The following is a 12,816-nucleotide window of genomic DNA, read 5'->3' on the forward strand; positions in this document are numbered from 1 at the left end:
ATCGATTACTATCCAACGATTAATCGATTCAGTAATCGACGAGGATCGAGAGTAATCGATTAGTTACTAATCGATTAATCGGAATTTTACGACATCTCTACATATACTGCGATCACGGTACAAGTGATCCGAAGTCGACTCGATTGTGCGAATTGTGTACTCTCGATCACAGTAGTTTCTGTATGTACTGTTGTCTGGAGTTCGAAAGTTCAAGCGCAACATACGACAAGGTCCGCATCCTCGAACACAATGTCTCTAGTATGCAGTTCCTGTGCAAATGAGATCGGTGACATTCAAGTTGAGTGCCAAGGCTTCTGTAAAGCCATTTTTCATCCCCGTTGTTATGGTATTGCTGCGGATGCGTTTGAGGAAGTTATAAAAAACATGCAAATATTCTGGATGTGCTATTCGTGTACTAAACTGATGGATGACTTGCGCTTCCGAAATACGACACGGGCGGCTTATGATGTCGGACAAGTGCATGCGCTGAATTCTCATAGCGATATTATGCAAAACCTGAAGTTGGAGATTATGGACGAACTGAAAACCGAGATAAAGACGAACTTTGCCAAGCTGATAAACTCTAGCTCATTCACTCCGAAGTCTTTTAAGCCCACCGACATCCATCCTAGGTTAACCAAGGGAAGGAGTTTGTTTAGCACGATCGATAACGCAGAACCTATTCCGAATGGGGATAGCTACTGTTCCGCCTAATCAACCGAAGTTTTGGCTGTATTTATCCCGTATCGCGAGAGATGTGTCCACACACCAAGTTCGCGCTCTCGCCATGAAACGCCTTGCGTCAGATGTCATTCAAGTGATTCGACTGGTTGCTAAAGGAAGGGATATAAATACTTTGTCGTTTGTCTCGTTCAAAGTCGGTATGAAGCCCTGAAGTCCAAGGCTCTATCGACTTCTACGTGGCCGAGAGGAGTAGTTTATCGGGAGTTCACGACAACAGATCCGGAGCAAATTTTTGGCAACCAGGACCTGCTGCACTATCCGACGATTCATTGAGCACATCAATAGACGAAATTATATTGGTGGAATAAATGATATGATAGATAACGTCAGCTCTGCTTCGGGACGCACAATTGCCTTTACCCTTAAGGAAGTCCCTATCCCCCTCATCGTAGTCGCGCCTTTCCCGCCAGCGGCCAGCAGTCGTCCCGGCCCTACGCTTGAGATGGTAGACGGGATCTTCCGAACTCCTTCTACAGACAAGTATAGTTCATCACCGAGCATCTCGCACCCTGATTTTTCCAACGTTTCCAGCGTTTCTCCAGCTAAATTCCAGCCTTTGCATTCAGTCAACAAGATACTACAAACCTATGTACGCGTTCCAGGACGCACGAGTGCCACAAGCACAGAGGAAGCCCCTAATCCACTCAACACAGTTGTGCCCTTTCTGCCTACGATCATCAGCCGTCCTGGTCCTGTGTTTGGGATTGGAAACGGGGGCTTCCGTACTCCTCTCTCCGGCAAGTACCAACCATCAATGAACGCTTTTCTGCCTGAAAGTTCTCCGGTTTTTAGTGAAGCCATGATTCCACTCTCCCGTCCGAACTGCCGTTTAACTACACGTCTAGGATCCAAATAATCAACTGTTCACCGGGATGCAAGCCTGCTAGCTTAATGGACGCCCTCAATCCGCTCATTGCAATCGAGCCACTCCAGCCAGCGCTCCTTAGCCGTGTGGTAAGACGCGCGGCTACAAAGCAAGACCATGCTGAGGGTGGCTGGGTTCGATTCCCGGTGCCGGTCTAGGCAATTTTCGGATTAGAAATTGTCTCGACTTCCCTGGGCATAAAAGTATCATCGTGTTAGCCTCATGATATACGAATGCAAAAATGGTAACCTGGCTTAGAAACCTCGCAGTTAATAACTGTGGAAGTGCTTAATGAACACTAAGCTGCGAGGCGGCTCTGTCCCAGTGTGGGGACGTAATGCCAATAAGAAGAAGAAGAAGCCAGCGCTCCGCAGTCATCCCGGTCCTGTAATTGAGTCTGGCACGGAGGGCTTCCAAACCGTTATTGCAGGCAAGTACAATATCGTCCCGAACAATTCTCTTCCGGTAACATATGTTACTTCCAGTATCCAGCCAGTAGACGCTGATTCCAACCCCGAGCAGCCTGCCATATCATCGAACGTTTCTAACAATTGCCGGCCGGTCAGAGGATCCATTTCGTCTGGTGAACTACCTGCTCATGCCTTGCGCATCTACTACCACAATGTGCGCGGCCTCCGTACTAAGGTGGACTCTTTCTTCCTGGCTGTGACTACGACGTAATTGTTTTGACGGAAACTTGGCTAGACGAACAAATCCTTGGCATACAGCTATTCGGTCCTAAGTTTGCTGTTCACCGTACAGATCGTAATTCAGCTAACAGTACTAAGTCTCGCGGAGGAGGAGTCTTGATAGCAGTCTCAACACGCTGGAATAGCTACGTTGACTCTACATTGACAAGCATAGCATTGGAGCAGTTATGGATTAGAATTTCTACGGCCGATCGATTGGTTAGCATAGGAGTATTATATCTACCTCCAGACCGGCGTAGCGACTCTTTTAGTGAACATGAACTCTTTTAGCTCTATTAGTTCCAACCTGGACTTCAATGACTTCGTCTTGCAACTAGGAGACTATAATCAACCGAACTTGGAATGGGTTGCATCGAAAGACGGGTTTATGCATGTGAACCCTCAATCTGTTTTGTCCACCAGTAGCTCCGCATTGGTCGATGGTTTTTCGTTCAATGGCTTGACTCAGCTTAATGGAGTGGCTAACAGAAATGGTCGGTTTCTGGATCTCGTCCTCGCCAACGATGCAGCTAAATCTACTTGCACCGTTTCCGAAGCCATCGAACCTCTCATCTACCTGGATGCTGACCATCCCGCTCTGGACATAGTCGTTAACCTTCCGGGCCTGTTTACGTTTGACGATGCTTCTGACGTGCACCAAATGTACGACTACCGCCGAGCTGATTATGATAGTATTTGTACCCATCGAGATTGACGTCTGTGTAGATGATGCTGTTAATTATTTCACTCGCCAAATTCATCGTATAATTGCGGAGCACGTGCCCCTGTGTCGTCCGAAGCCTAAGCCTCCCTGGTCGAACAGTCGTCTGCGTCGGCTAAAGCGAAGTAGGGCAAAAGCATTGCGACAGTACTGCAAGAATCGCACGCTGATTACGAAGCAGGAGTTCAACCGTTCCAGTACTGCATATCGTGTATACAATCGATTCCTTTATCGTCGTTACGTGCTTCGAACACAATCATCACTCCGTAGAAACCCCAAACGTTTTTGGTCGTTTGTTAACTCCAAACGAAAGGAAGTTGGTCTGCCTTCGTGCTTGCATCTGGGTGAAGAAATCGCCAGTTCAGAGCTGGAAAAATGTAATTTGTTCGTTCGACATTTCCTAAGTACATTCAATGCCACCAGGGCCACCGCCGATCAAATAGCTGTTGCAAATCAATTCACGCCTAGAAATGTTTTAGATTTACATGCGTTTATAATCGATGAGCAGACCGTTCTATCAGCCATCAGAAAATTGAAAAGCTCGTACACTGCCGGCCCGGGTGGTATTCCGTCTTCTGTGCTCAAGAATTGTTCAAACTCGCTGGCTACCCACTTAGCTAGGATTTTCACACTGTCGCTCCAGGAGGGAAAGTTTCCTGATGAATGGAAGATGTCGCACATGTTTCCCGTTTACAAAAAAGGCGACAAAAGGAATGTACAAAATTACCGAGGCATCACATCCCTATGTTCTTGCTCCAAAGTATTCGAGATAATCATGAATGACGTTTTATTCAGTGCCAGTAAAGCGTTCATCTCTACTGCACAGCACGGCTTCTATCCAAAGCGATCTGTAGAAACGAATTTAATAGAGTTTGTTTCGCTGTGTGTTCGTACCATGGACTCCGGTGGTCAAGTTGATGCAGTTTATACGGATTTGAAAGCAGCGTTCGACCGCGTCGACCATGGAATATTGCTTGCAAAGTTAGAACAACTTGGAGTTAGTCGCCATCTAGTGTGCTGGTTCAAATCATATCTGTCGAACCGTTTGCTTTCTGTGAAAATCGGTTCTTCACAGTCTGAATACTTCTCCAATACTTCTGGTGTACCACAAGGAAGTAATCTGGGGCCTCTCTTGTTCACGCTGTTTATCAACGAACTCTCCCGACTTCTACCTCCTGGTTGTCGTTTGTTTTATGCGGATGATGTTAAAATGTTTAAGATTATCAACAGCATCGAGGATTGTGAAGAACTGCAATCGCGTGTGGATAGAATGGCGAACTGGTGCTCTGCTAATCTCCTGACGTTCAGTATTCAAAAATGTAATCTTATTTTCTTTCACCGGCAACACAAGCCAATAGTTTTAGACTATTGTACCTCTGGTACTACCCTTGAGAGAGTGAATAGGATTAAGGATTTAGGAGTCACACTGAATCAAGACATGACATTCAAGCCGCACGACATCATCGCAAAGGTAATCGGCAACTCGGATTTATTTTCAAACTATCTGAAGACTTCCGGGATCCGAACATTTAACGCATCGCACGCATACCAGGAATGACAATATTATGGAACTGAGATGAACCTCCGATCTGTTTTCACAGGGTTCTAGTACTAGTTCTCCCCTTTCAGAAAATCATGCGATCAAAATATTCTATCGGTGAAATTTTGAGAAAATTAGGTTTTAGGAATTTCAATATTTTTTTATTCGTAAAATACGTGTTGTGCGTGCCTCAGTTACTTTTTACATCTGCACCACATGTTAAGGGTAGAAACAGACATTTCTATGAACTTTTTTTTTCAAATAGGCGTAACTGAATTTGACCTTAATAGGTAACGGTTCCCGATAAATTCATATATATAACGATAAAACCACAGAAACACTATTTTTTACCAGAGGTAGCTTAGACTGAATACTTAACATCTAGCATTAGACTACGGACAGGACATTAAAATAACACCCGCTTTAAGAAAAAAATTCTCCTTAGGGCTGGAATCGAACCCATACTCCACAGCACGCAAATGCCCATAGACGACTGTCGCCTAGGGCAGTTCAAGTTTCAAAAATGTTCGAAAATTCCAATTCCCATATGTCTATTAGCATCATTTTGATAATATAAGAGTCCTGGAAAAATTTCAGTCAATTCGGTGGCTATTTAGGGGTGGCGCGAAGTCAATTTATGTTTATATGGAAATTTGTATGGGAAAAACTTAAAATTTGTTCAAGTCTCCCTACAACTGTCAAATCGTGATGAATTCAAATAAACATCCCCAACTTCCCTTTTTGGAATCTATATAAATGAGACCTCGGGATAACACATTAGTTGTGAATGATTTGAACGGTTCTATTGACAGTGTGAATATGAGAAAAATTTCTAAAATGGTGTAATTAGCCTCAACGCAGCAGTGGAAATATAAATCAAAATTAATGAGTTACTCACTGGTTGAGCTCAAATAGATTCCGAAAATGGAGATTGGGGATGTTTATTTGAATTTATCACGATTTGACTGTTGTAGCGAGACTTGAATAAATTTTAAGTTTTCCCCATGCAAATTTCCATATAAACATAAATTGACTTCGCGCCACCCCTAAATGGCCACCGAATTGCCTGAATTTTTTCCAGGACTCCTATATTATCAAAATGATGCTAATAGACGTATGGGAGTTGGAATTTTCGAACATTTTTGAAATGTGAACTGCCCTACGTGTCGCCGTTATCTGCACGGCCTCGAAGGTCACAAGTCTCAGGTCACAAGCAGTTTTCATAGCTTGAAGTATCAAATTAAGTTCTGACTTGATGAGTTTCAATTTTAAATCATGAGAAATCACAATGAAAAGCGGTTCAAAGTTTGCCCATTGTTTTTTGAAAAAGCCTGAAAAGTGAAACCAGTGTTTAGGAAAGTTTGTACGCAAGTAATATGAATGTTGAAAGCGTTCCAAATTACAGAAATTATCGAATATCCAAGAAAAGCTATCATCGGAATATGGAAACATTTCGTTTTCCAATGAGCACGGTAAGGCAACACGTGTTATAAGAGTGAATAGTGTTACAAAGAAGAATGCAAAATCTATTTGAATGTAAGCATCAAAAAGATAATTTATTTGTTTAGTTCTCATACAACCTATTTTTTTATGTTTGATAATTTAACCCCAGACGATTAAATTGACTCGCAGTATTAGAAAGGAATACCGACGATATTTCACCTGGATTGGGGCCTGAACTTTAAAGCCTTGTTTACGAACTGGACTATTTCTTCGAAGTGAAGCCTTCATGCTTGGTTACCAAGCATGGGAAAGCTCACTCTGTGGCAATGCAACCATTTGTGAGAGTATTGCTGGACCGATTGGGTACGTCAAGGCCAGGCGCAATGCTGGACAGGCTAAACACAAAGTTGGTATTGACGAAGGACAAGGTTCACTGAAAGTTTTTTTTTAAATAAAAAGGGTGCAAATGATGCAGAGATGTTTTAAAGGTTCAAAACCACGTTTCGTCAAGCATTCCTTGTTGATCTGGTACCAAATGGTCAAGAGAATTATGAGAACATTTTTGATATATGAGTTAATCATTTTATACTTCATCAGCAAGAAACTCTTGTAGCAAGTATAACTATTCCAATTAAATATTTTTGAATCAACTAATTATCACGTGTTACTCGAAAGTCATTGACATATTGTCAGAAGTTATGACGAATAGTGCATCCAATCCGTGTGCGTATTGTGCGATACATTGCAATCGGACGATTTTGAAGAATGAAGGCCTGCTGAAGGGCAGATCTTCTGAAAAACTTGCAAGAAATGTTAGATTTATGCTTAGGCAAAAATCTGCTGGAAGGATATAAAACTTCATTGTTAGGTTTTGCGACAGCTCTGTATCGACAAATCTACCTATCACTCCGAAATAACACATACAGAAGTTTCATACTACGGACTATTGCGAAATTACTGGCTAAGGCTTGGCACGATCATATGCACAAACAATCGAACCATTTACAGTGGTTTCGCAGCAATTCGGAAAAACTACATGGTGCCAAAAACGCATGCGAAATATAAGATAAAACTTTTGAATGCTGTAGTCGTCTAGAATAGTAGCCGTATTTAATGAATCAAATAAAATTGTCAACTTTCAAACATCATTGAATTTTGATAAAATAGTTTAACAACTACCATTGGGGAACGTCCATAAATTACGTAACGCTTAGAGGGGGGAGGGGGGGTTGAGTAAAGTGTGACGATCCATACAAAATTTTTAGAAGCTTCATACAAAAAGTGTGACATAGGGGGGAGGGGGGGTTGAAAAAGTCCAATTTTTGCGTTACGTAATTAATGGATCTTCCTTGGAGAATATATTGAAAAGAAAAAAAATCCTTCAACTATATTACGTTAATACTTGAGCACGCGCGCTGTTGTGTTTTGAATAACACTAACGGAAAACCATCGTTCGCGATACACAGCATGAGCGCTTCAGGAACGCGCAGGTGCTAAACGGTAAAAAAAATTAAAACTCGATTTTCTCAAAATTTCACCGATAGAATATTTTGATCGCATGATCGCCTGAAAGGGGAGAATTAGTACTAGAATCCTGTGACAATAGATCGGAGGTTCATCTCAGTTCCATAATATTGTCATTCCTGGTATGCGTGCATCGATGATTGGTCCCGGGCAGTACTCCCAAAATTTTGGACTGGTTGTATAACTTCAGCAAATCCACTGTTGGAGCGCCTGGCCGCATAAAACTGTGATATTAGGATAACAAATTATACCTTTCCTCTTGCTGTCTCCCATACTATCTTGTAATTCTCGAAGGTTTTTTCTGTATTTTCCTCCAAATACTTTTATTTACCCTGCCAGTCAACTGACTTAACTGAAGAACAAAATTGTTGAAAGGTATCCCATAACTCAATTAGGGAACACTATTACCCAGGAATTGTTAAATTATGGAAAATAAACTGAAATTGAAACAATCTACGAAGTACACCGTAACTATGCTACGCTATGTGGAGTGTGGGTTCGTGAGCAATATTACACATTGGGGCTTTTTGTCAATGTCAAATATCGGTGATGACGGCTTATGACAACTTTTTTTTCCATCGGAGCTTAACATTCACAAGTTCAAGAGATTTTGTTTTCAAGTGTATTCAATCGATTTTATTTTGATTTATCTGATCTTATCTGTAAAACAAACGTGGTTCATAATCGTTGAAAAGTCATTTAAAAAAAGCTGTTTTCTGCAACTTTAAAAAAAACTCATTTAATTGAAAATGCATTTTAAATTTTGTACAATTTTAACCAAAGTAAATATATTTTAATAATGACTTCGTTTTCTCACAGGTCACATTCAGTTACACACCCCCGCAGGGTAGCAATAAATCCATTGGGAATAGCAGCAGTGCCAGCAGTGCCGGCACCGCGACCAACAACTCCAGCAAACACCATCACCTGATTGCATCTTCTAGTCAAGCCTCTGGTGGGCTCCTGGGAAGCAGTGCTAATGGCGGCAGTTTGAACATGAACGGTGGCGGCGGTCTCGGGGGCCACACCGTGGTGCTCTCGGATCTGGACTCGAGCGACGATAATCATCTGAGCTTCAGCAAAAATGGAACCGAAATATTCGACTACGATTGTGATTACGATAACGAAGAGGAGTTCAACTATCTGGCCCGCGCTGCAGCTGCCGTAGCAGCATCGACCAGTGCCACCAGCTCTTGCACTCCCGGTGGGACAAATGCGGCTGGTTCCGCTGCAGTTCCGTCGTCTGGTTTAAACGTGCCGGCCAATACTAGCAGCGGTAGCAGCAATAGCAATAGCAGCAGCAAAAATCGCGTTTCGTTCGATGCCAACATAAGTGATTTCCTGCGAGTTCCTCCTATTGGAGACTTCGATATGGATGGAAGCGGCCTGCTGAAAACCCGAAGGTCCAACAGTTCTACCACGACGGCGAGCAGTGCATGCGGACTTTCGGTTGGCGAGCTGCATCAGCAAAAGCATAACAACGAATATTTATCAGCGGAAAATCTAACTAACCTGCAGCTACTGCAGAATAAACCGAGAAGTTTCTCTTTAACCATGGATAGTCCTCGTTCGTCCTTAACATCCAGCGGGTCGGAAACAAGGCTCGACGATTTTAAGCAGCATCAGATGATAAAAATGTACGGATCTCCTAATATTGGCATGTCGAGCATAGCTCACTGGTTGAAGAGTTTGCGGCTGCACAAGTACGTTTGGTTGTTCTCAAACCTGACGTACGAGCAGATGATGGAGATGACCGAAGAATATTTGGCAAATTTGGGCGTTACGAAGGGGGCTAGACATAAGCTGGTGCTGTGCATTCATAAGCTTAAGGAACGGTACAGTGTGCTACTGCGTTTAGAGAAGGACATTCTGACTGCTGGCGGATCTCGTACTCAGCTTGGTCCAGTGTTTGACGAATTGACGAACATCGTGTTAACTCCGATGAAGCCGGTTGGGCATGATCAGAAAGAGGACATTGCTGGGTTGTTTGTTAAGTTGTTGGATTTGCGTGAGTATTATCTCAATTGCTTTGTTTCTGAGGTATTGTCACTTTCAAAAATGTTTTCAATTTTAGTTGCTTCGCTGACGTTGTCACGGCCACTCTGTGGGCCGCAGGAGGAAGAGTGCATGAATGTTTACATTTGGGTTTTGGAGCGGGCGCTTCATAATGACGCATTTGCCACTCATGCTACTCAGATCAAGGAGTACAAATACAAGGCGAATAAGCTAAAGATAGCGTATGCACCCAAAGGGCATTATTCGAAGAATAACAGCATTAATGGAAACATTAACAAACCACGGTAAGTGCGAAATAAAAATAGTAAATTATAAAGATTTTGTATGTTACTCATATTTATGAGAATTTTTAAACCTAAATTAGCGCAGATTGACTAAAAAGGTTTTTTTTTAAATCTACAGATGGCACAAACCGAACAATCCAGCGGATGGCCAGAAAACGCCGCACCGTAAAAGCTCCCTGCAGTATTTCACTCCTCCAATGCAGCAATCTCAAACATCTCAGCAGCAATCCCAACAGCCACAACAACAATCACAGCAGCAGCAAAATTCGTCCTCTTCTCACACGCACCTACAGGCGCTTCCACATCAATACTACGGCCACGGAGGACATAATCCAAATGCGGGCACAGGCCACAACAATAACTACAACAAAAGTTCGTCCTATCCAAACTTTGCGTCGAACCTGTCCAGCGGTGGTGGCTCCGGCAGCAACAACACCATCAAACACCACATGCAGCATTTACAGCAAACTCAAGGTCAGCATTCTATCCCACAGCAACAGCAGCCGCAACCACAACAACCCCACCACGCCGCCCAGCAGCAGCAACAGTCGCATGTTCCTCCTCTTGGCAATTTTATGTACCATCGACATTCGTTGAACAACATTCATCAACATCAGCAGCAGTACCTGCAGCAATTGCAGAGCCAACACCAACATCAACAGCAGCAACACCAGTCACTGCTTCCGTCGATTTTCCTAACTGCAATAGGTGGAGGCGGGTGTCCTCCACCGAACAAAGGTAAACCTCAAACGTCCGAAAGTGCTTGCACTAAACCGAAGGACCGGACGATTTCGCCTAAATCCAGTCCAGTGGATCTGCTGGGTAGCAAAAGCCAGAACAATAGCATCGGCGATATCAATACCCGGCTAGAGTTTCTCTGTCTACAAATGACCGAACAAGCCATCGACTAGACAGGGCATAGTTGATGCAGTGGAGAAACGTGTAGTGGCTGATGGTATTATAATTGTTAAATAGGATCGCTTTGTTTATTTTAGGAATCGCTCACGTAACGCTACATGCCCCTTTCTTCGGGGGCACGCGCGAGGAGAAGTGGACGATAGAAATTGTAGTTTTTTTTTGCAATTCTTGACGCTCTTCAAACATTTAAACTAAATCAAAGTTAAAAAAAACGTAACGGAAGTAAGCAAATCTTATAAGCAGATAATGGGATTCCTGTATTTCAGATAACTCTATATATAAACTTACTCAATTCATTCTCTCTCTATTCCTCTAGTACGCGCGCGCATTATGCTGACGCAAAATTAACGCAAAGAGCGTTGTTGTAACTTTTTCCTCGTAGAGACAGAATTTTATATGTTTTCATCTATTTGTGTCTGTTTTATTTTTCGACATTAACCCTAGACAAGGATGTCAAATAGAAAAAAAGGAGTGATGTGAAAAATTGTGCTGGAAAGTGTAAGGGAAAATGTGAGTGGTAGAGAAACTTTTATTTAGCAAAAGCGGGTACAGTTGAAAGTGGTAGTATTTTCTGTTTTACTATTTGTGTGGTCATTTTTCTGTCCTATGAAAGATTTTATATGATTTTACCAATTTATACACAAAAGAAGGAATCCTGTTTAGACATAAAACTTTTTTTTTCATATACACATGGAGCGAATAAATATATTTTTGACATTGTGAGCGATCAAAACAGAAAAGCATTTTTGTGAAAAGGGGAAATCTTTCGGACAATTATTTGATTATGCTATACGGTTTGATTGCGTGAAAAGGAAAAACTCTATGTTAGTGATAATTGTTCATTATGGAATACTTGTTTTTTGCATATGCTCTTGTTTAATGAAGGAAGATTGTTAATACAATCAGATAGTATATGTATTAGACGTAGATAACACAGACGAGAAAGTACCATTTCAATGTAGGTATCAGGTACCACAACATCTGCTCAGGGAGCACGTTTTCTTCAATTCTGGAGAGTTCTGCCGTCGTTGGCTTTGCCTTTTTGTTATATAATTGACGGAAAAGGAATTTGTCAAAAAGGAATGTGGAGGGGAATTTAGGGAAAAGGCCATTAAAGAGTCCACACAAAGCATAAAGGTATAGAAGCTTACTTTCATATTGGGTTATAAATAATATAGCACAGACAAATAATTCAACGCGTTGAATATTTGCGATGTGATGGTTGAGTCGGCAGTGACCTGTCAAAGTCTTGACTAAGACGCTGCAGTTCTGTTTAGTCAAATTATTTCAAAATATTTTGCTACTACCGGAGATGGTTCTCGGATGTACAATTTTGTTTAAAGACATTCCATAATGTTGAGGACCGATAAAATTAAGTAATGCTCCAGAGCGAGCTTCCAGCGATTGAAGAATGGTCAAATACCTATGAAATGTGTGAAGTATTAACTGCATTCAAGTCCTCATTTTGAGTTCAACATCCGATTTTGAGTGGGATAAAGCATGAGCTAACAGTTGCTTGGCTATCTGAGCAGAAGTATGTTACTTTGCTTACAATGTACTGCTGCAGTGCAGATTGCATTGTACACATAATGACAAATGTATCCGCCTAAAAGATTGGACAGTGTCTGGGCAATAAATTGCCCTGTTCTAATCTCTGCTCACACGAATAAATGACTGCACCTGCTCTCTACCTTTAAAAAGGGAGTCGTTAGTGTTACAAAATTTTATATTTATAACATTAATGTTTAATATTGATGTCTGACATACTTCTCTTCCAATACCCGAGCAAAGCTTGAGAGCAAATCGATAACTTGTTTTGATGTTGTAAAATCGACGAATATGATTACTCAATTGGACGTCACCCTAGCAAAGTGTGATATCATAAATAGAGCAAATTGAAAAGATATTTTGATGTCGACATCAAATTGAAATCATGATTTGTTTTCAAATTCTTATTTTCGTGATTGATTATATCTTTTGATTACATTTTGCTATAGATTTCTAAATTGTATGATATGATATCAAACTGATAACTTATTTTGTTAGCAAAAACCAACATCAAAATTAGTTTT

At 41.7% G+C, this 12,816-nt stretch overlaps 1 protein-coding gene across 2 annotated transcripts in view; it reads left to right on the forward strand.

Moving 5' to 3' along the window:
* The window catches only part of LOC134211403 (protein Smaug-like), a 64,521-nt gene extending 53,037 nt beyond the window's left edge, over positions 1-11,484 (forward strand). For both annotated transcript variants that reach the window (XM_062688216.1, XM_062688215.1), the window contains exons 5-7: positions 8,346-9,534; positions 9,601-9,826; positions 9,945-11,484. In XM_062688216.1, coding sequence (XP_062544200.1) covers positions 8,346-9,534; positions 9,601-9,826; positions 9,945-10,737 — 2,208 coding nt within the window. In that variant the 3' untranslated portion in view covers positions 10,738-11,484. The remainder of the gene's footprint in view (positions 1-8,345; positions 9,535-9,600; positions 9,827-9,944) is intronic.
* The last annotated feature ends 1,332 nt before the right edge of the window (positions 11,485-12,816 follow it).

The sequence above is a fragment of the Armigeres subalbatus genome, chromosome 2 (genome assembly GCF_024139115.2).
Source record: "Armigeres subalbatus isolate Guangzhou_Male chromosome 2, GZ_Asu_2, whole genome shotgun sequence".
NCBI classification, from domain to species: Eukaryota; Metazoa; Arthropoda; class Insecta; order Diptera; family Culicidae; genus Armigeres; species Armigeres subalbatus.